The sequence below is a fragment of the Anolis sagrei genome, chromosome 2 (genome assembly GCF_037176765.1).
Source record: "Anolis sagrei isolate rAnoSag1 chromosome 2, rAnoSag1.mat, whole genome shotgun sequence".
In the NCBI taxonomy this organism is placed as follows: domain Eukaryota; kingdom Metazoa; phylum Chordata; class Lepidosauria; order Squamata; family Dactyloidae; genus Anolis; species Anolis sagrei.
Genome location: NC_090022.1, coordinates 105,937,482 through 105,965,425, shown reverse-complemented (window position 1 = coordinate 105,965,425; position 27,944 = coordinate 105,937,482). Strand labels below are relative to the sequence as shown.

The 27,944-nt window shown below is 39.3% G+C and overlaps 1 protein-coding gene across 12 annotated transcripts in view; it reads left to right on the top strand.

The window, feature by feature from the left end:
* The window catches only part of TENM2 (teneurin transmembrane protein 2), a 1,067,106-nt gene that overhangs the window by 917,838 nt on the left and 121,324 nt on the right, over positions 1–27,944 (top strand). For 11 of the 12 annotated variants that reach the window (XM_060765004.2, XM_060765001.2, XM_060765000.2 and 8 more), the window contains 3 exons: positions 2,097–2,291; positions 19,289–19,489; positions 21,124–21,336. In XM_060765004.2, the coding sequence (XP_060620987.2) occupies positions 2,097–2,291; positions 19,289–19,489; positions 21,124–21,336 (609 nt within the window). The remainder of the gene's footprint in view (positions 1–2,096; positions 2,292–19,288; positions 19,490–21,123; positions 21,337–27,944) is intronic. The other variant, XM_060765002.2, reaches the window with a different exon arrangement.

Sequence of the window (27,944 nt, the reverse complement as noted above, 5' to 3'; positions counted from 1 at the left end):
GCTTTTAAATAGCACGTATTACCTAGACATTTGAATCCACTAGACAGGGTGAACTCCTGTCTGTCAGCCCCAGCTTCCCATGTGGGGACATGAGAGAAGCCTACCACAGGCGCCCCCTGGGCAACATCCTTGCAGACTGCCAATTCTCTCACACCAGAGGTGACTTGCAGTATATTCGCTTCTGACATGATAAAAAAAAAACCCTGGACATTATTCTTAATGTTTATCAAAATTGTGTTTCTCATGACTTTGATCCATTATTTGAGGTCCTATGAACTGGAGGAACAGAGAACAATGTTTGCTTCATCTTAGATGTAACAGCCCTTCAAGTATTTGTAATGATCATCAGATCCCATTTCTGTATATATTCCTATATACTGTACATATTTCTTTCTACAGATGTAACCATTTTTATAGTAATATATTATCTGTATTGTCGAAGGCTTTCATGGCCGGAATCCATGGGTTGTTGTAGGATGCTTGCCATAGATGCAGGCGAAACGTCAGGAGAAAAATTGCCTCCAGAACATGGCCATATAGCCCAGAAAAACCTACAACAACCCATGGATTCCGGCCACGAAAGCCTTCGACAATACATTGAACATCTCTACAGGGAGAAACTGTTCCAAGACACATGGAAATTGGAAAAACTAAGGACCAGGAAAGCACAGCTACTGTGCTCCCTGACTTTCCTTCTACGCTGCAGAGACACAGATACCATCCCACAATTTCTCGCAGCCAAAAGGACTTTCAAAACACCACAGGCTCACCGGATCTATGACCGCCTGGAATGCAACCTCTTACGAGAGAGAATTCACACCATCCGCAAAGAACTCGCAAACACAGACAAGGAACTGCTGCAACTCCATATGAACATCAGCCAGAAGATGAATTCCCAGGACTGGGACAAAATAGACAACCTCACTTACAGGAAAATGGAGAAAGACATGGCTGTCCACACCAACAGACAAAAACAAAAATTCCAGAAACGCCAAAAGCAACAGCCGAAACCAGAACTGGATACATCACGGACCATCATCAACCTGACAGACAGACAACTCTCTGAAGACCAAATATCCATACTAGCGAAAGGAGGAAATTTTGCTGTAACTGCCACCAGGATCCCAGTAGAAAACATCATTGCCAATGTCGAATCAGCAATTTATCGCCTCCCTGAGGAAGAAGCAGAAGAAGTAAGAGCGGAAACAGCAAGGATCCTGAAAAAGTCAAAACTTCCCTACAGTAACATTACAAGGAAAGAAAGACAAGCCATCAGAGAGCTCAACTCAGATCCTGATATCCTCATTCTGCCAGCAGAATGAGGATGCTTGCCATAGATGCAGGTGAAACGTCAGGAGAAAAATTGCCTCCAGAACATGGCCATATAGCCCGGAAAAACCTACAACAACCCAATATATTATCTGCTGGCATACACATATCCAGGCAGATTCCAGGCAGTTTCAAATAGTCAGAGTTTATTTAAACCAGGTACACAATACCAAATGAAAAGTGAAAGTTAACTCTAGGAAAAGCATGTGACACAGGTTTTGTTCATGCTCACCCAGTTTGTCTATATGTATTAAAATATGGTTTAGCATTTCAGATGAGCCAGGGTACTACATGTCTTTCATATTATTCTCTTGATCCCAATTTCAAAAGTCCACTTATTTTAATTATGTCTTAAGCAATGTTCATTATTAACACATCTGTATCTGTGATTAGCTGAGTACTACAGTCATTAAAATCTAATAGCAAAAGTCCTATGTTGTTAAAGAGATTTGCTTATAGAGTGGATTGCAGATACTGCATTGTGCAAAGTGAAAATTCTATTTGTTAGAATTGTATTTGTGAAATTGCTGTGGGTGGATCTCTTTTTACCAAAGTAGTTCAATAAGAGCTATTACTTTTTCCTACATATCTACATATCTATAGTTCCTGAAAGGTAAATCAGAACAGCATGCCTTGCATTTTCTATTAAAATACCATTTGAAATCTGTTCCTTACCGGGGGAGTCTTGTTACCTTTTTACACAGTTTGATTGTGGATATACATACATGACCTGCTGTTATCTTTCTTTCTCCCATTCAATTTTCCAGCTGCGTGCCCAGTTTTGTGCAGTGGCAATGGACAATACACCAAAGGAGCCTGTTTGTGCTACAGTGGCTGGAAAGGGCCGGAGTGTGATGTACCCATCAGCCAGTGTATTGATCCTTCATGCGGGGGCCATGGTTCATGCATTGAAGGGAACTGTGTCTGCTCGGTTGGCTACAAAGGAGAAAATTGTGAGGAAGGTAAATGTTACAATACAAACCATATTTTGGCAGGTTCTATTGAGTAACAGGGGCAAGAGGACAAAAGGGGGAAAAACTCCACAATGCCATGGTATAAAACAATTATAACAGTACTGTGTGAGAGGCTCAAGAATTCACTACCTCCTGTTTCATTGCCTGGTGAAACTTTTATTTATCCTTCTTTTCTCCATGTATTTAAAGCCCTAATAATGCAACCAATTGCAGAATAATATACTGCAGGTAAATCAGAGTGGTTCCTTTGTTGAAGAGTCCAGATTCATCTTTTCTTTCTGTTTGGTATGGATTATATTTATTGAACGTTTTCAAAGTGCAAAATGCAGAACAAAACAAATAAAAAAGATGGTATACAAAATGGCATAATTGGAAACCCATAAAAGCAAACACTTCAGTCATAATTAATTCAAAAAATAAAAGAGGAGCCAGATTTGAAAGACTACAGGTATTCATGTCACTTAGTGGCCCCATGTAGGGTAAATTATTCTTCTTACATGTAATCACGCTGAATTAAAGGAAAGTAGATGGTACACAGAAAGGACAGCAATTTAATGAATTCTAAGAAGCACTTTCTATTGAACGCCTAAGTAGCTACGGTTTTCTGCAGAAAGCGTGGGGTGGAGGGACAGGGAAGGGAGAGAGAAAAGTTTTAATTGTCGAAATCAAACATGACCAAATATGGCCAGCAATGAAACATTTTAATGATTTCTGTATACAGATGTATTGTGCATTATGGTGTGCCATAAATAGAAGAGCTTTACTTTAATATTGCTTTCAGTAGTGTATTTTTTTTTGTTTAATTACGACATTCAAAATAGGCAGGATGGTTACTTCTACATCTTCATCAAATTGTCCTCCAAATTCTTTTTAAATTTCCATATTGAAGAGTGCAGTGCTGTTCATCTCCTCAAAGAAGACAAAATATTTTTTACTTATTCATGTTGAATTTTTTTTTAATCCTGATAGGACGAAGTCACAGCAAGATACAGGCTCACAAACTCCCTTGTCATAGCCTTAAGCATCTTGCAAGCTTTTTTTCCAATGTGAGTTAACACATGTTTAACTATACACTGTTTAAACAAGCTATCTTTTTAATCCATGGATTGAAGTTAAACTGTTTGAAATAATTTGTTGTTAAAGCTCAACCACAGTTTGCTGAGATCAGACTACAAGATAACCTTTCATTCATCAGGTGTCTGAACGAATTGAATCTTCATGCATAAAAGACAGAGGGCCTTCTGGTCAGTTGGAAGTAAACTCAAGAAATAGTGAAATAAGCCTGTGTGTGATAGAATTACATTCATTTTGAAGATACACGTTTGCCATCTGTGTGTCTTCTTGGATTCATGTTGCACACCTAGGTTTTGCCTGGGGTTAGGAGAGTGCTACCATTTCTCTTGATGGAGATATCAGATGCCTTCTTTCATTCTCACCTGGATTATTACTTTGAAACAGTCCTGGAAACCTCGGTGGTTCACAGTGCTGCAACCAGAGTACTAATTTGGGCTAGATTTAGAGAATGGCAAGGGTTCAAGCCCCTTATATATCTTGCAAAAGTAGACCTCGACCAACCCCTTCTTGGCCAAATCAGCCTAAGTAAAGGAAGTCCTTGACATTACAGCACATCCTTCTCATCCTTTTGACAAGGTTGAAAACTCATCATCTTTTGTTTCCAAAATTCCCACACCAAAACAATAATCAGAATTCAATAGAATAACCAAAGTAAATTTAGAACAAAACTCCTCTCAATAATATACAGCAAGCCAATTATGAATGCTAAATGTTCTGGCTCTCATTCATAGAAGAGGCATATGCACGGTCCTGCTATCTGTATTGTCTTTCCCATATCCTTGTTTTCACCTATAAAATATTCCTATTTGGACTGCCACTCATCTAGCACTGGTGGATAGGATTTGGAGGAATAAATAAAATAACTAAACAGCACTACAGTGCCCTTGTGACTATCTAGAAGTATAAACAGGAACACTTCTCTCAGAGAGTAGAAATGAGCTGTCGCCTTTGGTTTCAAGTTCTTCTTGTACATTACTCATGCCCTAACTCTTCTTTCACAACATTGATGGCATATAAATAGCTGCCACATTACCTTCTCTCATGGATGATATACAGATGCATTACCTGACCTTAACCTCATTGAAATAAATAGCTAACATATTACCCAAGTTGTTAATATCTAGAATGGAATATGTGTACATGTGTAGGCAAAGACAGAGAAAGAGAGAGAGTGATAAATTGAGGATGACTATCTCGCTGCATAAAACTGCCTGCAAATATCTATCATTATACTGTTGTTATGTGGATGACAATGCATGTAAATCCTAATTCTAGGTTTGAAAATGCAAGTGGTAGCTTTTTTGGATAGTACTCTTATGCTGATCATTGAATGCATAAATAATATAAAAAATAGAAGGAGCTGTTTTGAATAAGCATAGCTGCCCTATTACCTTCGCATCAACATGTCAAGATGATGATGATGATGATGATGATTATTATTATTATTATTATCTTTATTTCTATCCTACCCTATCTCATCAATGGGGACTCAGGACAGCTCACAACATAGAGAAGCAAACATTCAGTTCCATAAGGTAAAGGTACAGGTTTCCCCTTAACATCAAGTTTAGTCATGTCCGACTCTGAGGGGTGGTGCACATCTCTATTTCTAAGCCAATTGGCCAGTGGCATCCATAGAACCTCCATGTGACTGGCATGACTGCATGGAGTGCCGTTACCTTCCCACCAGAGCTGTACCTATTGATCTACTCACATTTGCATGTTTTTGAACTGCTAGGTTGGTAGAAGCTGGGGCTAACAGTGAGAGCTCACTCAGCTCCCTGGATTCAACTGCAAGTTCAGCAGCTCAGCAGTTTAACCTGCTGCACCATCAGGAGCTCAATGCCATAAAGTGCTACCAAAAACAAACAAACAAACTAAAAATCAACTAATAACACATTAGACATCAACATAAGACAATAGTAAAACATTACAACAAATTTGGCATCACACAACTAAAAATATATATTTAAACGAATAAGCATTTAAAAACAAAACTTAGAAAATGAATAGGATGTAAACATTAAAATTTTAAAAGCCAGAACAACATGCCATTCCATATTCCATTCTGTTATATTTGTGCCAGGTATTTTATATGTCCTCCTCTCTATATGCTTGTGAGCATAAAAGAGTCTTTGGTTGTTTTTTAAAAGAGAGCAAAGAGGGTGCTGTTTTAATCTCCTTGGAGAGGGAGTTCCAAAAGACGGGGTTGACCATGGAGAAGGCCTTTTCTCCCATTCCCATCAGCCGTGCTTGGGACACAGGTGGGACCAAGAGCAGGGCCTCATGTATTGATTGCAGCGTCCGGGCAGGCTCATATGCAGAAATGTGGTCGGCCAAACCGTCTATTGTCCATGCCCCCACTTAACGCATGATTGGCATCCACCTCAAAGGGATCTACAAAGTCACTTTAATATCTTTTCTTCAAACTAGTTTCACCTCAGGATTATCACAGTCCACAAAAGAAATAGTTTTCAGTAGGCAGTGTGGTACATTAATGAGGTGCCAGTCTTATTAGAGCCTGTGCGACTACTAAAGCCTGACCTCTAAAATTGTGGATGTTCAGAAGTGATACATAAATGATTTAATCAGAATCATGGAAGGATGAGGGATTTGAAAAATAAATGGATTTTAGAAAGCAAGGTGTATTACTGATAAACACAGAAGGTGAAGAAACATGACATGAAAGGTTAAAATAACCTTTTGCATGCATCATTTGATAAAATAAAATTCCATAGTATTGGCACTGGTTCTTCAAAACACTTTCTTTTTACAAATATTGTACATAGCTTTCCAACATGTCACAAATGTGGTATTGTATAAAATTAATGGTTAGGCAGTTTCTTGACAGCTTTTAAAAAGTTATTCATTTCTGTTTAAGGAATTAATACAATGGCAAAGCAAATAAACAACTGAATTTTTATTCAAGGGTAAAATCTTCTCTATTGATTTGTGTTTCTCAAAAGAATGGTCCAGGTTGATTCATATGCTACTTTCCAGCTAGGAAATGGAATTAGATACTCTAGGTCAGCATTTTTCTTTCCTGTTAGCTTTTTATTTTAGATATTCATCATAGTCATATCGTTCAAACAATTTACCTGAAATGGCCATGGCACTAAAATCGATATTTGTGATCTACAAATTTTGCTGCATAAACACTGTTGCTGTATTAAATTTGCACGAAAAAATGAAATAGCTAACTTGTTAGGTTTCTTTCAATACAATTTGGGGTAGAAAGTGAGTGGGATTAATATGTTAGGTTAGGTTAACGTTCACTTTTCTTGTCACTTTTGTGATCAAGCAATTAACTTTGTACGTATAAATCCTAGTCCAGAGTTACATAACATAGTTGGGAGTGAGGGTTTTGCCCTTGCTCTTTTCCTTGTCAGAATTAATTACATGCAAGCTCCCATTTTCTTCAATGCTATATAATTTTGAGAGTTGTAGTTTTACGAAGTCTTTAGCCTTCACTGCCAAAGAGTGCTGGTGCCTCACCAAACTGTAGCTCCCATGATTTCATAGCATTGGGCCAAAGCAGTTAAAGTAGTAATTTGAATGTGATTTTTTTGCTTCTTGGCAGGGGGTTGGACTGGATGGCCCACGAGGTTCCTTTCAATTCTATAGTTCTATGATTCTAGTGTCAGACTGCATACATTCTACAGTATAGATGCAGTCTAAGTCTCATACTCCTAATTCTTGGGGCTCTCTATCAAGTTGCATGTGAATATGGGGCTGGAGTCTATGAGATCTTATGTTGAACTAAAAGGGTTAGTCTTCAAGGTGCCATATGACTCCTTCCTACTTGTTATATACACTCAGCCCTCCACATTCACTGGGATTAGGGGAGCCTGAGAAAGTGAAACATTATGAATAAAGAAATTGCTAATTGTTTAACTCTCAGGGAATTTCTAGGTATTCCAGAGAAACTCTATGGTCAACGTCAGCTGGATGCTGAACATAGAATTGGTTCAAAGAACCTAGAGATTCCTAGAGTGGTGTTCTATCTAGAAATCCTGAGTCTACTGGAGTACCTAGAAATTCCAAGAGTGAACATTTTCATCAAGTTATAAATAATCAGATCTGTCAAAGTCAAACCTACAAATGTGGATGAATGACTGTATTGTCTTACATATTACATAACAGTGCATGGGTTTTCAAGACCTTTCCTCATTTGAGTTTGGACAAAAACCACATGGCTTCATGACTGTGATTAAGTTGGGCACATGATAACACTATGCAGCAAAATGGATTGGATTGTCACACAAGACCACAATAACTGATGAAACCCCATGAGTAACAAGGTGGTTACAACCCTGAGTTTGCAAGACTTGAGGACAATAGCTGATGGCAGGACCTTTTGGGAGTTTCTCATTCATTGGGTTGCCATAAGACACTTAACAGCACATAAAAAGAACAAAATGGGAAATTTTGAAAACTTCCTCAACAGGCAATTTTAGCAACTGCTGTAGTTGCCCTCAGACTCAAAAATTCCTGAGAATCCAATCCCAAAAATAGTTCATTGGAAGTCACTGGTTCCCTGCTGTTTTTTACTCTCTCTGGATGAATGTGAAATAACCCCTGTGAAGAGTAAAGTTACTCAGCTATGCAATAGGTACAGAGAGCAGCCTATATCACAAGTAATAGGTAAAAAGGATTAACATGAGTTACTCTAAGAATGGGGAACTTTATGTTATTGAGAGTGATGTGTTATCCAACAGTAAAATAAATCACTTCTCTTTTCTAGTAATTATAGGTGGTGAAAAGATAAAAGAGGAAATATTTTTGATACTTTGCTTTCCATATTTGTGTCTATTTATACAGAAAGATTTATAGTATAAAAATGTCAATGTTAATGCTTCTGATGTCAGAAACCAGGAATACTTGGCTCAGCTGACATGAAGGAGATCAGAGGAAAAAGAGGTCTGGTGAGATATTCAAAGCATTAGAAGTTCTTCAATCCCAATTCAATTTAAGTCTGCCATGGTACCTGCAGAGAGCTCCTGTGGTACCCACAAGACATTTGCCCCTTCTGAGACTTTAAAAACAAACATTTTCACTTGCTACCAAGGGATGCTGCAAAGTGAACTGCCAACTAAGGGTGCTTCCAGACAGCACCATATCACGGGTTTAATAGATAGGACAAAAACCCCGGAACTTATCTAGCCATCCTCCATTTTGGGATAAAGGTACTGTGTAGGTGAGCCCTGAGTGTTAAAATTAAAAATACTGGTTACTTATATAAATACCAAATATAATTAGAAATTTATATATTTTCCCCAAAACTAAGATTCAAGATAGCTTTCAAAAATTAAAATAAATCCAAATAAATGCGCATGCAAAACCCTAAATTTTTTTAAAAAAGAAAATGTTGATTTAAAATGCAATCAAATAATAGAATGAAAACCATTTTTTAAAAAATTCAGAATGAAAGCCAGTGTCAAGTAATGGTTTGAATGTTGGATTAGAACTCCAGGAGACAAGGGTTCAAATTTCCACTCTGTGATGGAAATCCACTGGCCTTGGGCAAGTTGCAATCACTCAGCATCAGAAGAAAACAAAGGCAAACTTCCTCAGGAAAAAAAATCCTGACAAGAATATTTTCCCCCACACTCCATCTAATATATATGTATATATATAGTTGTGTCAGGAGTGACTTGAGAAACTGCAAATCACTTCTGATGTGAGAGAATTGGCTGTCTGCAAGGACGTTGCTCAGGGGACGCCCGGATGATTTGATGTTTTTATCATCCTTGTGGGAGGCTTCTCTCATTTCCCCGCATGAGGAGCTGGAGTTGATAGAGGGAGCTCATCGGATTCGAACCTGCGACCTGTCAGTCTTCAGTCCTGCCAGCACAGGGGTTTAACCCACTGCGCCACCGGGGGCTCCAACTAATGCCTAGAGAATATTGCTTTAGGGACCTCGGTATTTATTTCACATAGTAAAATGTCAGAAGGATGACAAAAATAATGACTGGCACATTACTACTCTATACAGGGTATACAGTATACAGGGGTCAGGCAGACAAACGTCAGCATTCTGGAAGAAGCAAAGACCATCAGCATTGAAGTGATGATTCTCCTCCGTCAACGTCACTGGACTGCCTGCCCATGTTGTCTGAATGTCCAATCACCATTTCCCAAAGTAGCTATTTTACTGTCAGCTGAAGAATGGAAAACGTAATGATGGTGGACAGCAAAAGCGATTTGGAGATGGGCCTAAAGCTAACCTTTAAAAAGTGGAATAAACGCTGAGAACTGGGAAGCCCTGGTCCTCAAGTTTTCTAACTAGAAGTCAGCTGTGGATTTTGCAGAGGCTCAAATAGAAGGAGAAAAGGAGAAACAAACTGAGAGGAAGGTGTAAACCCTTGTCGTGACCACCTTCCATCTGGAAATCTGTCCTCATCGTGAAAGACCATATGGGTCCATAATAGGTCTTCCCAGTCACTTACGGACCCACCTTCCAAGACTACCCTTGGAAGATCATTATACTCAGCCACAAGTGATTGCCAATGGTGGTGGTGGTGATGATGATGATGAAGAAGATTATGCTTGTGTTTTTTCATAAGTTGATGAGTTCCTAGACCCGTTATCGCTCACCATTACCTACAGCGGCAAGATCCAATGAAGGTGACATTTGAAGGTTTATGGATTCCATGTCCCTATTTTAGATCAGGGCAAAATGATGGTTCTGAAGATGTATAAAAGAATAAGCAGTGCATATCTGTGTTCAGAATCATAATGGCAAAGGCATAGATCAAATTAAAATTAATAAGAGCTACAGAGACTATGTGAAAGAGTTTGAGCACATACACCTAAAATAAGGGGAAGGAAAAAGAAAACATAAATCAACATTTCTACTTTGAGGTGGTGAAACATACATATTTTTTCCTGACATCTACTCTGCTTCAGTTTTCACTGAAAATGATACATTTATAAGATGATAAAGATAACCAAGGAAGGAAGAAATACAGGTCAAGGCAGGAAATGAATAGATCATATTTTAATAAATTTAAATCAACATGGTATGATAAAGTATAGTTTTGGGGGCTGAAGGGATTAGCTGAAGAAATTGCAAAGCCATTAGCAATTATCTCTGAAAGCTCCTGGAAGTCAGGTGAAGGGAAGCTGGTAAGGAAGGGTCAGAAATTATAGATCAGTTTGCCTTAGTTCTGTAATAAGTAAGTCAGTAAAATAAATGATGAAAATCAGTTTGGGGATAGTTGGATAATTGGAAAATGGTTAGTAACCAATATAGATACAGTATTTAAACTAGTTCTTCTAAATGACTAGATGTGGCTACTATAACCCGGTTAAGAATCTGTTTGTTCTTTAACTTAAGTAGTTCTCTTGGCCATGATCCAAAAATAATATTTAATGTACCATACTATAGATAAGGACCCCCCTTTTTTATTTATGTAGTAGCTGGTATTTGGAATAAGTAGTATGCATGTAATCAGCCTCCAGCAAAGGATCACCGTCTTGTTGTGGCGCTGGAGCTTGAGCATCTCAATGATGTCAAGAGCGAAACCGTGAAGGGCCACCCAAGACGGGACGGTCGTGGCAGAGAGGTCAGACCAAGCGTGATCCCTGGGGAAGGCAATGGCAAACCACCCCAGTATCCTTGCCAAGAAAACTAAATGGACCAGTACAACCAGAGATATGTCGGTATGCCATTGGAAGATGGGACTCCCAGGTCGGAAGATGGCCAAAATGCTACTGGGGAGGAGCAGAGGATGAGTTCAACTAGCCCCAGATGTGATGACGCAGCTAGCTCAAAGCCGAAAGGAAGGCTAGTGGCCGACGGTACTGGAGATGAACGACTAATCCGATGTTCTAAAGATCAACACACAATAGGAACCTGGAATGTAAGATCTATGAGCCAGGGCAAATTGAATGTTGTTATTGGTGAGATGTCAAGACTAAAGATAGACATTCTGGGGGTCAGCGAACTGAAATGGACTGGAATGGGCCACTTCACATCAGATGACCACCAGATCTACTACTGCGGACAAGAGGAACATAGAAGAAATGGAGTAGCCTTCATAATTAATAAGAAATTCACTAAAGCAGTGCTTGGATACAACCCAAAAAATGACAGAATGATCTCAATTCGAGTGCAAGGAAAGCCTTTCAACATCACCGTGATCCAAATATACGCCCCAACCACAGCTGCTGAAGAAGCAGAAGTAGATCAGTTCTATGAGGATCTGCAGGACCTACTGGATAATACACCAAAAAGAGACATTATTTTCATTACAAGAGACTGGAATGCCAAGGTGGGAAGTCAAATGACAACTGGGATCACAGGCAAGCATGGTCTGGGACAACAAAATGAAGCGGGACGCAGGCTGATAGAATTTTGCCAGGAAAACTCTCTGTGTATAACAAACACTCTCTTCCAACAACCTAAAAGGCGGCTTTATACATAGACCTCACCAGACGGTCAACACCGAAATCAGATTGACTACATCCTTCGCAACCAAAGGTGGCGGACATCCATCCAGTTGGTGAAAACAAGACCTGGGGCTGACTGTAGCTCAGATCACGAACTTCTTATTGCTCAATTTAGAATACAACTAAAGAGATCAGGGAAAATACACAGACCAGTTAGATATGATCTCACTAACATTCCTAGCGAATATACAGTGGAAGTGAAGAACAGATTTGAAGGACTAGATTTAGTAAACAGAGTCCCAGAAGAACTATGGACAGAAGTGATTTAAACTGTTTAAAATCTTAAAAGATGATGCTGTCAAGGTGATGCGTGCCATATGCCAGCAAATATGGAAAACACAAGAATGGCCATCAGACTGGAAAAAATCAACTTATATCCCCATACCAAAAAAGGGAAATGCAAAAGACTGCTCAAACTTCCGTACAGTGGCCCTTATTTCTCATGCCAGTAAGGTAATGCTCAAGATCCTGCAAGGAAGACTCCAGCAATCCATGGAGCGAGAGTTGCCAGATGTTCAAGCTGGGTTTAGAAAAGGCAGAGGAACGAGAGACCAGATTGCCAATATCCGCTGGATAATGGAGAAAGGCAGGGAGTTTCAGAAAAACATCTATTTCTGCTTCACTCTAAAGCCTTTGACTGTGAGGATCATAATAAATTGTGGCAAGTTCTTGGTGGGATGGGCATACCAAGCCACCTTGTCTCTCTCCTGAGGAATCTGTACAAGGACCAAGTAGCAGCAGTAAGAACTGACCACAGAACAACAGACTGGTTCAAGATTGGGAAAGGCGTACGGCAAGGCTGCATACTCTCACCCAACCTTTTTAACTTGTATGCAGAACACATCATGCGATGTGCGGGGCTCGATGAATACAAAGCTGGGGTGAAAATTGCTGGAAGAAACATTAACAACCTCAGATAAACAGATGACACCACTCTGATGGCCGAAAGCGAGGAGGAGCTGAGGAGCCTTCTAATCAAGGTGAAAGAAGAAAGCACAAAAGCTGTGTTGCAGCTAAACATAAAAAAAACAAGATTATGGCAACAAGAATGATTGACAACTGGGAAATAGAGGGAGAAAATGTGGAGGCCGTGACAGAATTTGTATTTCTAGGCGCAAAGACTACTGCAGATGCAGACTGTGGCCAGGAAATCAGAAGACGCTTACTTCTTGGGAGGAGAGCAATGTCCAGTCTCGATAAAATAGTAAAGAGTAGAGACATCAGACTGGCAACAAAGATCCGCCTAGTCAAAGCCATGGTATTCCCTGTAGTAACCTACGGATGTGAGAGCTGGACCTTTGGGAAGGCTGAGCAAAGGAAGATCGATGCTTTTGAGCTGTGGTGTTGGAGGAAAGTTCTGAGAGTGCCTTGGACTGCGAGAAGATCCAACCAGTCCATCCTCCAGGAAATAAAGCCCGACTGCTCACTGGAGGGAAGGATACTAGAGACAAAGTTGAAGTACTTTGGCCACATCATGAGGAAACAGGAAAGCCTAGAGAAGACAATTATGCTGGGGAAAGTGGAAGGCAAAAGGAAGAGGGGCCAACCAAGGGCAAGATGGATGGATGGCATCCTTGAAGTGACTGGACTGACCTTGAAGGAGCTGGGGGTGGTGACAGCCGACAGGGAGCTCTGGCATGGACTGGTCCATGAGGTCACGAAGAGTCGGAGACGACTGAACGAATGAACAACAACAACAACATGTAATCAGCATCACACGCACCTCAGGCATTCCAATCCTGACACATGATGTTAATTGTGATTAACTTGCAGTGCAATTCTTTGATCCTGTTCAGAAAATATTTCTTTTTATCTCACAGTTCTTACAGAAAATCAGGATTTTTTTGTCATGCAGATTGCCCTCTATGCAGCATTGCTTTGCTGTGGAGTTGCAGAGAAGTTAGTGGGAAGGGATTGGAACTGGCTGATGGGAGGTGACCATTCCCACTAGGAAAATGTTCCTTCCCAGGTTGAATATTAATTTAATTTTTAAATAAGGTGAGTGGGGGAAGGGTATTCATCTCTCCATGTTAGCACATCCCAGTGTAACAAAAATACCTTTGTTATTAAATATTAATTGTGAAATTGGTCTTCTTAGCTGAATTATGGGCACTTGTATGTTGTAAAAATGACCAGAATTAAAAACATTTGGGCATCTCAAATGAATTGCTTACTGCTCCTGGAGCTTCTCTAGGGACAGTTAAAGCCATTCCTTATATAGGCATCCCTGTAATTGCTTGCTGCTCGCTGGCAAACCAGTTCCTTCAGCTTTACCATATGGACTAAATTCATTATAAAACTTACTGTAAGTCACTAGTTGCCATCTGTTGAGAGAGCAATAGAAAAATTATCAGTGGCAAGAACTCTAGGGAGCATTTTCTCCCAGTCTGATTTTCATGACTTGACTTCATAAAACATTGCCATTTGTCCTCCTTACAGCATGGCTTCAGGGGGCACGTCCACTTTGCCAGTCCACTAGGTAATAAAGCAGCATTTGTAATGGGGAGAAGAAGAGGGTGCTGGAGACTCAAGAATAGTGAGGAGGAGGTGCAGAAACAGCGACCCTAGAAGTCAGGCAGCCAAAGAGACACCACAATTTTCCTGCTCAGGTATTCAAAAAAGGACAGAAGCAGCAGCACAGAATGGATTAGGCCCTCAATTTTCACCACTGTATTTGAAAAAGGTAATAGTTCCCTTTTTGATAAGAATTGAGGTACAAGTACTTACACTGACCTCTGTGTAAGTCGACTCAGGTTTTGTGAGTTTTTTTTGTTTGTTTTGGGGGGTGGGTTGTTTTTGCTAAACTTTCCAGACTTATACATGAGTACCTTCCATAGTTCCATGTCCCTCCACTATGAGATACCGCCTGGTTGCTCTTAACAAAGAAGATACATTTTTATTTCATACTTATAGATTAACATCATAAGAATAAAACCACTAGGTTTGATTGAATTGCTTATGCTGGGCAATGTAATCTGTTGGAAGTTCATAGTAGAAATTACCTGGAAAAGATGTTGGGTTTTGTTACAGTTCGTTTTAAAAGAAACTGATTTTAGTTTCTTTTAAAAGTAGTTTGGTTTGGCTTTTATTACAGTTTTTTTAAAGAAACAGATTTTTTTTCTCTGTATTTTTTGTTGTCTTGAAATTTCATGCTTTTTTGTTCAAGATGCTAGCAGGGAATATGTAAAACCCCCAAAGGCTATTTTTAACAGAGCCTCCGAGGATCTGCACATCTATAAAGTAACCCACTTTTAAAAGAGAATATTAAATCTTTTCTTAAGTATTTAAAAGACTGACTTAACAGAAAGGGAAAACAATTGTTGTCTCTTGGCACATAGGATGCGAGGCATACTTATTAAGCAATGGGCATAAACATCCTGATTTTTCTTCCCACCAGCTGCTTCAGAGAACCAAATGTCCATATTGTAACTGAGAGAAGTTTAAGAAATACTTGGGGTATTATATGAATGCAGTTGTTGAATGAAACTTGGAAACATGGCTGTGAATGCTATACAGCCCAGAACACAACAGCTGCACCAGTTTGCTTTCTGAATGATTTGAGGTGTGTCTCTTTAACAAAGTAGATTACAAATTCAAAAACAACAATCGAATTTATAATTTTTTAAAAAAGAGGTGTACATTTAATTAAAAAAAGCATCACAGTTATATAATGACAAATTTTGTGCATCGTAAGGAACTCTTATCAAAATGTTTACTTTCATAGTTAAACAAAGTATTTGAAAAAAATTAAATACAGCATAATGTAACATTCAAATTAAATTGGCTATATTCCCTTTCCTGGTTTGAAAGCCTTCATAAATGAGTTTTAATGATTTTTACTGTTTTAATTGTGACCTTTGTTGTTTATATGTTGACAGCATCACATGACATTTACGTGACGCCGCCCTGAGTCCTTTGGGGGGAGAAGGGCGGTGTAGAAATGCATGAAATAAATAAATAAATAAAATTATGTTAGTAATTGTTGTGTTAAATTGTTTTCCTCTTTCTAGTAGACCAGATTGGACTTCTGAAATTTTTGCTTTTCCAAGAATCTAGTAAATGCACACATATAGAGGGTTTTTGTTTTTTTTTTTGTAGTAGTAGTAGTAGTAGTTTTTCTTAAAGATCATGGCATAAATTCCATGTCATGGTGGTGTAGCATTTTGCATGTTTAGCTTTCAGGAAGAAGGGTACATGCTCCCTAAGAACGGCTTCTGCAAACACAAAGACTGTGTTGGATCTTGGACTCTGCTTTTATTTTTACAGTAGTGTAATCATACTATTTTGATAGAGAAAATTATCCCATATGTTTCTGGCGCATAGTGAATTATGAAAAGCAATATATTACAAGTTATACTGGGTTCAGCATTATTTTGAGGTAATTTGTTGTGGTGTGTGAGAAATTACTTTCCTACTGATATGCCTATCAATGTTTGGTATATAATATTTCCTGAGAGAGATTCTTAATAATTAAAACAATTTACATACTGGACCATTTAAAAACTAACGAAGCTAGGATCTAATTATGAGGCTATAACACTCTTCAAAGATATTGTATTAGGACTCTATCCTACCCGAGGAGGGGGAGCATCATATTACCATGGCATTATGTCCCATAGCTTTATAAAGGACATCCTTCTGTTTCTCCTTCTTCACACATTGTCTTTTCTTGCCAGTTTTACTGAAATTATCAGTTTTCAGATGTATCCCATGAGCAAGTGTAGTCCCCACCCTCTCTATCTTAAAAGAAAAGAAAAAACCTTGGGAACAAAGCTTATGGAATGCTTGCCTTTTCCCTCCAATCCTGCTGTTCTAGAGTAGACTCAAGTATCTGATCTCAGATATGACACCACTTGAGGGGAACCATAATGTTCTCTGATCCTGCTACTTTAAGTAGACCCAAGCAGCTGATTTCACATCAGATCCCACTTGGAGGGAAGCCTGATTTTTCCCCTCTCATCCAGCAACTGTGCAATAGAGCCAAGCTGCTTATTTTACACCAGACCCCACTTGGAGGGAAACCTGACTTTCACCTCGATCCCACTGCTCTACAGTAGACCCAAGAAGCTGATATTATCCCAGACCCCACTTGAGGGGAAAACAGACTTTAAAAATTATCATGTCAGGCTCATGAAGCAGGATTTTGGAAGAGAAATGTCAGTGTTTCGAAACCGGAGGGAGGGGATAATGTGGTGTAAAGTCCTTGGCATGAAAAGGCAAAAAGGATTTATGTAAGCTAAGTCTGGTGCAACTGATGAAGTGGACTGGAGTTCATGAACACTTCAGGAAGTTTCTTTTTCTCAGTCTAAAAGATGTTACACGATTTCTTTGTATCTAATATGAGACAAACAACCGTGGGAAGTTAGGATGCCTCGTTAGCCTCCTAGAAGATCTTGAGGCCACACACTGTCACCACACAGCCTATAGTAAAAAAAAAATTGTTTGCTCTCGAAGACCCCTCCACCAACAATCTTTCAGGAGTATGTGGGATATTTTTGTTATGTTTACACACCACCACCACTCCCACCCAAAGCCATTTTAGACCTCCTAAAAGCCAGGAGTGATCATGTCTTTCTTGTTTATCTCTGATTTTGAAAAGAACATTTTTCCATCCATAAAATTGTATAAGAGGCTCCAAAAGATGTCAAAATGCCCCCAGATTCTCTGGAGGGCATGGGGAGTTAAAAGTTTCATTCCAAAGATGCCCCAAGGGCCACAGAAGGGACTATAAACCATCAAGGAGATTAAGATCTTCTGGGCAGACCCTGCTCTTAGTCCCACGTCCTTCACAGGAGGTGGGGATGAGAGACAGGGCCTTCTCAGTGGTGGCACCCACTGCTTCAAACAACTGCCTCACCATTGTATATCATTTCCAGGAGAACTTTCCATCCTGTTTAAAAGAAGCAATAGTTAGACCACTTCTGAAAAAGCCCTCATTGAATCCCCTGAATCTTAATAATTACAAACTAATATTGAACCTTTCTTTTTTGGGCAAGATGATTGAGAAGGCAGCTGTCCTTCAACTCCAGGCAATCTTGGATGACACATACTTCTATGACCCATTACAAACTGGCATCAGAGCAGGATATGAAGTTGAATCTGCTATGGTCGCCTTAGTGGATGATCTCTGTCTCAACACCAACAAGGGGAGTGTGTCCCTGTTGGTGCTTCTAGACCTCTCGGCAGCTTTCGATGCCATCAACTATGGTATCTTTCGGGAATGCCTGGAGGGACTGGGAATCAGAAGCACTGTGCTGCAGTGGTTCCATCTTACCTCTCAGGCAAGTTCCAGCCACTTGGGGATAGCTGCTCTTCAAAAAAGGAGCTGTTATATGGCAACCCACAAGGTGTCATTCTATCCTCAATACTTTTTAATATTTACAGGAAACCGCTGGGAGAGATCATCTGTAGGCATGGGGCGGGTGTTCTCAGTATGCTTATGACACCCAAATATATTTCTCTATGCCTTCATAAACATTCTCACCTAACGATAGCGTCTCTCCTCTGAATGGAAGCCAGGAGGAGGTAATGGGCTGGATGAGGAAAACATATTGAAACTGAACCCAGACAAAACATAGATGCTTGCCATCAAGGGTCCTAACCTGGGAGTGGAGGTATATCAAGCAGTTCTGGATGGGGCTACACTCCCCCTGAAAGACTGTTCAGAGCTTGGGAGTGCTCCTGGATCCCTCTCTCCAAATGTCAGCCCAGGTAGATGTGATGGTAGGGAGTGCTTGCTACCAGCTTCAGCTGATACATGAGCTGGGCCCCTTCCTAGATTTGGAGGATATGAGGATGGTACTTCACACACTGGTAACCTCAACATTGGACTTCTGCAATGCACTTTAAATTGGGCTACTTTTGTACCAAGTTTGGAAACTCCAGCTAGTTCAAAACACAGCAGCCAGATTGGTTACGGGAAGTAACCAAGGTGTTGGATTTGACCTTTAAAGCTCTACATGTTTGGACCCAGGTTTCAATACTTAATGACTTTTGCTTGCATAAATTGTTATGTAGAGATTTTTACCATTGGGATGTCTATAGAATTTGAGCTGAATCAAAACTGCTTAAGGGTTCTAGTATTTAGAATATTGTCTTTTATTGTTTGTTTGTTCTCAATAAACAGTATCTGCTATTTGTGAGAATGCTAGATGTATGGTGCTAGATGTGTGATGCTAGACATATAACACACACTTGTTTTTTCTGGCTAAACTCAGCTTTTCAAGTTTCTTACAAAGACAGTAAAGTGACCTTTTATACATCCAGAGTCACTGAAAAGATATCCTAACTAACAACTGCATGAGTTTGCTCTAGTTCACTGCAGCAAGGCACAACCTGCTGAGCACGGATCCATCAAGTAGTGTCAATTCAGACTGTGCATTTGTGCACTGACCTTTTTCACAGAGTGCTTGTTTTCTTTTCTTTTTCTTTCTACCCCCACCCCATCCCTTTTGTAGTTGATTGCTTGGATCCCTCCTGTTCCAACCACGGTGTTTGCGTAAATGGAGAATGCCTCTGCAGCCCAGGCTGGGGAGGCTTAAATTGTGAGCTTCCTCGCACTCAGTGTCCGGACCAGTGTAGTGGGCATGGCACATACCTCTCTGACACAGGTCTCTGTAACTGCGATCCCAACTGGATGGGTCCTGACTGCTCCGTTGGTAAGAAAAACACTTGATTGGTAGCATTTGTTTTAGCCTCCCAGCATCTGCATGGTGAATCTTTTGCTACTCTCTCAGGGTAACACAAATCAGTAATTCCGTTGTAATGCTGAGTCCAGACTTTTGCCCACAGGTTTTCATAGTGATTTTTACTCTGGTCCAGAAAGCTTAGCTTCTTATACTGATCTCTGTGTGTTTATGTGTAACAGACCAAGGTATGAAAATCTTTCTCTTTTCATTTTAACTTGAACCTTAGTAGTAGTTGTAGTAGTAATAAAAAATCACTAATTCATGTTACTCTTTGTTTAATTCCTGCCCATTGTAAAATGGGCCAGGATCCAGTTGTGTGCACTTGCTGGTGGAGGGGACTCTATTGGCTGATACAGGAGGGGGCAGCCCATTCAGGGTTTCTTTTCTGGGTGGTTGGAAACAAAATTTGGGATGTTGCAGAGAGATGGAAATGGAATGGGGAAGAATGTTATAATGTGGTCTGAAAGGGGCTATTCAAGGACAAGTTTTCTATATCAGCAGATACACACAACTGGATCCTAGTCACTACATTTAAGAAAATCTCCAAAATATTTGTTCGCCTTTTCAAGTGACAAATAGAGCAAAGGGTGAGCTCCTTCAACTTACCCATTTTTTAGAACTTACAATTTGAAGGATGCCGCTGCATATTAAGAAAGTGGTGGGGGGCTAATTTATTAATATATACATTTAAATGGAGACTTGTCACCTTGGAGTATAGATTGGACATTCCTTATCCAGAATTCCAAAATACTCCAGAATCCAAAATTGTCTACATGGAAGGCTTTTGTGTGTGTGTGTGTGTGTGTGTGAGGAGTGACTTGAGAAACTGCAAGTCACTTCTGGTGTGAGAGAATTGGCTGTCTGCAAGGATGTTGCCCAGGAGACGCCCAGATGTTTGATGTTTCACCTTCCTTGTGGGAGGCTTCTCTCATGTCCCTGATTAGGAGCTGGAGCTGACAGAGGGAGCTCAACCCACTCTCCCCAGATTCGAACCACTGACCTCTTGGTCAGCAGTCTTGCCAGCACAAGGGTTTAACCCTGTGTGCCACCAGGGGTTGAGATAATAACACATTTACTTTCGGATGGTTCAGTATACTCAAAGTTTGTTTCATGCCCAAACTGATTAAAAAATATTGTGCATAAAATTATATTTGAATTTCTCATTCTGTCCACATATGCAAATACAGGTATTCCAAAACTTTAAAAAAATTAAAAATCCAACACACTTGTGATCAAAAGCATTTTGGATAAGGGATACTCAACCTCTACACTGAATAAAGTAATGATGCAAAGTTCTATTCATGAAATATTATTTGTGAACAGTCTTGGAGCCAGGCTTATTTATCTACATCTCTCAATTTGCAGGGTCTTTGCTGGGCGGCGGCGGGGAGGGGGGGCGGGTTGGGGAAGCATGATAATCAATCATTTTTCTTAACAACTGTTCAGCAGAATTGCACCAGCTTGAGTGAGGACATACAGACAGAACTACTGCAATAGTTAAATTCCAAAAGTGTGCTCTCCAACAAGCCATACATTTCCCATAAATTCATGAAGCTGCTACTGCGCGTGACAATGCTGGACAATAACTTTCTCTTTCTCTCCAGAAGTGTGTTCTGTAGATTGTGGCACTCATGGGGTCTGCATTGGTGGAGCATGTCGCTGTGAAGAGGGCTGGACAGGGGTAGCCTGTGACCAACGTGTCTGCCATCCCCGCTGCACAGAGCATGGAACTTGTAAAGATGGGAAATGTGAATGCCGAGAGGGCTGGAATGGGGAGCACTGCACCATTGGTAGGCAAACGACAGCCACCGAAACAGGCACATATTGCTTTCTTTTCATAACTTGTAGAAGCATAGTTATTATTGTGAATGGCAGAGGGATGTCCCTTTATGGTCTTTTGTGCTTCTGAAATCCAAAACAAGGGATTTGGGGGGGGGGGGGGGGGTTAAAAGTGTTGATTGAGAGTGAAAGAGGGGAAAAAGGAAGGATCTGAAGGGCATCTTATAAAATCTACCAAGAAACAGGAAACAAGTCTGAGGATGATAAAAAGATGGTCTTGGTTTGCTAAAAAATAGACCTTTTTTCTTATAAAGGACATCATTTTAGCAGCCTGAGACTAGTCTGTTTTTTTCTTTGTGGATTTGTCAGAGTCAGTACCAACTTGTATCTGGTATTGAGGTAAATTATTGTTCCACAAAAAGTCTGTTATTTATTTCATCTAGGAATAATCATACAGGAAGGGACTTCCTACTAAAGTTAACTGAAATTTTATTTCAATTAACACCCTCCCTCTCCCTCCACCGCCACACTTCCTGATCTGAGTGTACCTGCTTATTAAGTATTCCATTCAGAACACATCACCACAATAGCCATCAAGAGCAAGGGTCAAGTTGAGGGGGAACTGCCCTCCCGTTGTTACAGAAATAGCTCCCTAGCATTTTCACATGTTGTGCTGTGACAGTGGTCATGGTGTTTGCCTATAGACCAACGCAGCATGGGAGGGCCGAGCCAATGCTGCAGCGTGCTGGTATACCCTTTCCTAACAGCATGCTGCTCAGTACAGCTTCGGCATCACGCAGAGTGCCATGACTAACACAATTGCATCTCCACTGTGATATGTCAGCCAAGAAAGTAATAACCAACATATATTGCTTCAGATGTTTTTGACCGCTTTGTATTTTAAGTCTGAGTTACTTAATTTATCACTTCAAATATAGGTCGCACATAGAAAACCCGGAGAGCAACTGATAGCCTACTTCTGCTGTTCAAAAGAAGCATAAAATTTCTTCTTTTTTTAAAATGCATCTTTATTTGTAAGCCCCCCTCCCTTAAAAAAAAGCAGGGGGAAGTCACAACTACCCATGAGAATATGCAATTTGGAGTCAGCATAAATGTTTGCTTTCCAATTCCCTGTGTCATTCAATTAGTTAGTTAGTTCTTTTCTAAATGTTTAAGAAATCTTTAAAAGAAATGATAGCTTTTAAATTTCTTGACTGGGGAATGAGATGTTTAAAAAGGCAAAAGGTGAATTAAAATCATGATGGCAACTGAAGACTTTAAAGCAACAACCCTATTGCCAATTAATTGGTTTTGATTTAAATGTGTTCGTCAGACTTCTTGTTGTTGTTGTTGTTGTTGTTGTTGTTGTTGTTGTGTCCCTTTCAGTCTGTTTGAGTAGCTAAACCTTTTGGGAAAAGGTTTTCAATTGGAATGAGAAATATCCTTCAAAATACATTTCTATCCTCCACATATTTCAAGGTGAGGCTGAAGTTTATAGCATGCTTCTAATGCAGTCTACAAACACTGAAATCAATAATCCCAAGAAGATGTGGGCTGGTTTCATTGGCCTTGTGCACTTCAGTAGCGGCAGGGTCTCTTTTTATTCCTATAGGGGCAAATTCCAAGACCACTTTCATTTTATATCAGCTTTGTATCTAGTCAATAAGTCTTCCGAAAAGGTTTACCTTCTGCTATCTTTGCGTTAATGTCTTTGTTCCTTGAAGTGTTTTCCTATGTGTCTCTGTAATGTATTTTTCTTCCGTTTCAATCCTACGTGCGCCTTGGAGTAAGCCCTGTTGAATCTAGTAGGGCATAATGCTGAAGAGGGGCACATAGGATTTCATTGTTACTGTGCACACAATAAGATGGATATATATTTGATTCCTCAGATAAGATTTGTGCAAAGTCTTGGTTTCTGCCTCAATGGCTAGACAATTGAGGAAATGTGTCGTCGTCCCCCCTTTTTTTTTAAAGTGAGTATAATACCTGCAGCTGAAGTATTATCAGTGTTTTATCACTTGCTTTTCTACAAATAATTGTGCTGTTTGGCTAGGAATTGATTGTGCTTTTTAAACAGTAGAATTTTAGATCTGTTAACAGGAGGTATTTAGAAAGACAAATCATTAGATAACATTTTGATTTCATCTTGAAATACAACTGTGGAAGCCCTCTTAGCCACAGTATTCTGCTTTTAGATGGGTGTTACCCTTCTTGTTTTGAGGCTGGAGGTTTAAAAAATGTAAATACCTTTTAAATATTCCATTTTAAATATCTTCAGATCCCTGCCCCCCCCCCCCAAATCTTCACTTTCTAAACGGTATTACATACATATAAGCAAGCATTCACATACCTAACACTTGATACACGATGAATCCTATTACTTGAAACCTTTAATTGTTTCAAAATTTTGGATTGATGTCATGATGTCACAAGGAAATCCTTGAATGCATCCATCATGGTAGGGAAACACAGTCTCCCAGTGGTCTTTGTGCCCAGAATGCTTCTTCAACAATGTTCTCCATCAAAAGGGAGGCTTTAGCACCAGCCTTCCATAGCATTTCTGCCACTACTGCCAAATAAATTTAAGAGTAAATAAAAGAAATGGGAAATTAAATGTAATTCATTATTGCTGGGCTGACAGCAAATGAAATATGAGCCTTCCCTAATTTTGGAGTTGTGTCATATTGAGCCATAATTCTATAGGTGACATACACTGGCATAACTTACCATTTTATCACTATATGTCCCTTTTGTCATTGTGGAAGGAGGTATTCAGTTTCTTTTCATGACCTTCCTCCTTCCTCCAGCACAATCTCAGGTGTGTGGCGCTGTCTCATATTTTCATAGTGAACCAATGGGCAGGAGACTGGACACCATCCCCATGCATTTATCCAGACAGGAAAAGGAACAGCTGTCATTCTTCCAGAGCTCACACAAGTACACTAGAGATCTGGTAGGGTAAAAGCTGTTCCTTTTTCCCAGTTACAGAACTGCATTCAGATGGTGTCCAGAAATCCCTGTATTATCTGATCAGTGCTTGTGTGTGCGTTTGGGTATACTAACACTGTCAAGCTGCTAACACTGTCAAGCTGCATTGTGCAGCCACCAATGTTAAAGATTTATGCTCCGCCTGTAGAGCAGTTGGATCCCAGACAACAGTTCATTTATAAAATAATGCCTTCTACCTAGTCTGGAATTTGGTGCCATCATAACAGATCACAAATAAAAGGGTCTCTAATATGCTATATGAAATTCTAAACACTACAGTAAGAGAACAGTGATGTATGTTGGAAATAATGCAGAGAGCTATAAAGGGAGAGTGTCTTAGAAAGAATGCAGTGGTGCATCATGCAAATGGCGCAAAGAGGTAGAATAACAGCTCTAGAAGTAAAATGGTAAAAAGGAAAGTGAAATGTATAGTAATTTGATAATAGAACAAAGGATGCAATGTTTATGAATTATCTTCTTGGACATATTTTAGCGTTTGCTTTCCTCTCTATGAGAAAGTATTTGAAAACTCTGCTATTTATATTGACATTTTGCAATTTTGACTATGGTGTTTTTGCACAGAAAACTCCATTTTCTGTATGGGAAACAATTTTTTTCACATAAATATTGTGAAATGTTTAGAGATACTACAAAAATATTATTTTCTGTTCAAAAAGTGCTACTTCTTGTGTAGTAAATGCTGTTTTCTGCACAAGACAAACAGTGTGTGAGTAGAATTCTGCCTAGAATAAGTCCAGAACTGCAAAGATTCTAAGAAATCAAAGTCTTCTCATCAGGGTTTCCTTAATACTTGAGAAACTCATTTTCAATCACTTTCTGGATATTTTAATATTTCCGTCTCTAAATGAAACACCATTAGTATGGCCTGCAAACCATGCCTTGTAGTGATCTCTCATTCTTTGTAAGCTTTTTGGCAGCTAAAACCAATGTCCTTTAGATTTCGTTTTGAACTAAAACTCAATATTCAAAACTCAGTGGGTTATGTACACAACAGGTTTATTATACTCTCTTTTTGAAATTGTACAGTAACCTCTCCTAATTAAAAGGTGTCGTTTTGCACAATGAAAATCTGGTATTTCATCTTTATCCTGATTGATTTATACTTAAGTCTGATATGGGCCAGAATTTTAAAATTCGTTTTAAAATTTTGGTATCAAACATGTATTCTGGATCCATTGAACTTGATAAAACCTTAAGGGCCTGTATGAAGAACTATTGCCCTGGGTTCTGTAACTCAATTTTTCAACAGTTAAGCTTTGCATTTTCTCACCACCAACAAAAAAGGCCTGTTTCCTTTGCATCTAACATATACCATATTAGGGCGAATTCAAAGTAAACTGAGTATTCGTAAATCTCATTGATCAAATTTTAAGTGCTCCACTGCGAGAGAGGGGTTTTCTTTTTATCAGCTTCTACAGCAAGCGTAATTAATCATATGTAGCCTTTTAAAAAAAAAATCAGCAGTAGCTTTTTGTCAGATGATATTTCAAGGAACGCGTAGAACACATTTTATTTTCAATATGAATGTCTTTTTTCCATTGTCTTTCCTTGGTGTCACTTGTCATAATTAGAAAAATGCATCAGAATATTGTCAGGGTTGGGCTTTTTTCTTTCTTTCTCCCAATCTATGTGAAAATGTATGGTCTCATTTCTTCTCTATTTCACTTTAAATAGATAATCAGTATATCTGTCAAACAGACACCCCATTTTATGTTCTAAACTTCAAAGTACAGCCTTCTGCAAATAATTGTGAATAACGTCCTCTCCTAAATCAGAATGTTTTTCCTTTGGTGGTGGGATTTCTGCATCTGCTATTTTGACTTTTTTTCCTATGAATCCTGCAACTTGTTTGTATGAAACAAAAAAAAGGAGTCATCAAGCTGCTGATCTAACTGCTGAAAGGATAGCACTGATTTTGCTTTTCTGAAGTGTATTTACTGTACAAGGCAACCATTAATGTTCCACGAATGTGTTGCTTTCTTTCTCGTAATCACCAGTTTCGGAGTGTATTATTATTATTATTATTATTATTATTATTATTATTATTATTACTATTATTATATTTATTATCTGCCTCTCCTCATATTACATCATATTGTTGGAGTCAAAATAGCAGGGGGTGCAGTGGTGCAACGGGTTAAACTGTTGAGCTGTTGAACTTGCTGTCTGGAAGGTTGGCTGTTCGACTCTCCCACTGTTAGCTCCAGCTTCTGCCAACCTAGTAGTTTGAAAACATGCAAATGTGAGTAGATCACAAGTTCTACCTCAGCAGGAAAGTAAACTATGCTCCATGCAATCATGTTGGTCGCATGACCTAGGAGCTGTCGAAGGACAACGCTGGCTCTTTGGCTTAGAAATGGAGATGAGCATCACCATCCAGAGCCAGAGATGAGCACCACCCCTGAGTCCCCTTGGTGTGGAATACAAATAAAGTATTATTATTGTTTTAACAGTTGAGATGAAATTGGGTAGCGGTCACTGCTGTCTGGGACTGCTAGAGGCCAAATAAGGGTTGGGGATCTAAGAAACAGATTTTTCAGAAATAAGCTAGTTCCCATTGTCTGTTATGATTGTAGATTTAGCAGTGGCCATGATACTAGTGATTCATGAATGAAAAATACAGACTCTTCATATAAGTAGCCAAACTTAAGTGTCTTCATTTTCTTGAAATGATTATTGCACTTGGGTCATAGATTGGCTTGTCTCGGCCACTACACATTTAATTGGAGCCCACCGATTTTGGGAATATCCCACAACACATATTTCAAAAGAACTGTGATGACAGATAAAAGCGGAACGTATTTTAAACCAGAATGTTCTCAGGAGGGATAAGATGGATTATTAATACATCAGATAGCAGGCTGTATAAGATTTTTTTTCTTTAAAATGATTTACAGATTTTGCAGTATCTTTTCTGCTTGCCTGATAGTCTCCTGCATTTATTTCAGAACATTATGAAACTTTTTTTTTTACTCAATCTGACTCTGTTTGATCCCTGAATGGGCAAAAATGTGTGGAATACATAATTGCAAACTGAATAAAGCATTTGGGGTGTTTTGTAAATACTGTATATAATGTTTAAGTCCAGAAATTTTAGTCAAAAATTGACCAAAAAAACCTGGGTCGACTTATGCATTGATCAATATAAATAATGTACTCTTACCAATAAAGGAAACATATCCGAGTAGAGTGGTGAAAAGCAAAGGCTTAGTCCATCCTGGGACAATCTAAAAGAATTACAAAACCCTTCTACTATCTCTTTTGTCCTTTTTGAATGCCTTTGCAGAAAAACGGTAGCTAGCACTTTCCCTTATCTGTTTAATGACCCTCAATATATCCAGGGGTCCAAAATTTTGGCCTCAAAACCTGCCCTCAACTTATTCATGAAGTTGACTTTTACATGAGTATATACAGCAAATATTCTTACACAAAAGTTGTTCAGTACCACAGCATTATGTAACTGACTATCACAGTCATTCCCTCTCCCCTCAAGGAGCTCACTGTCAAAGACTTTGCCAGTATTATCAAGTCATGCCTATTCTTTCAATGGGATATTTTTCCTTCTTTTGGTTTTCAGTCAAGCCAGTCATTTTCTTTAATAACAAATCAACCCTATGCTCTTTACTTTCTTTATGAA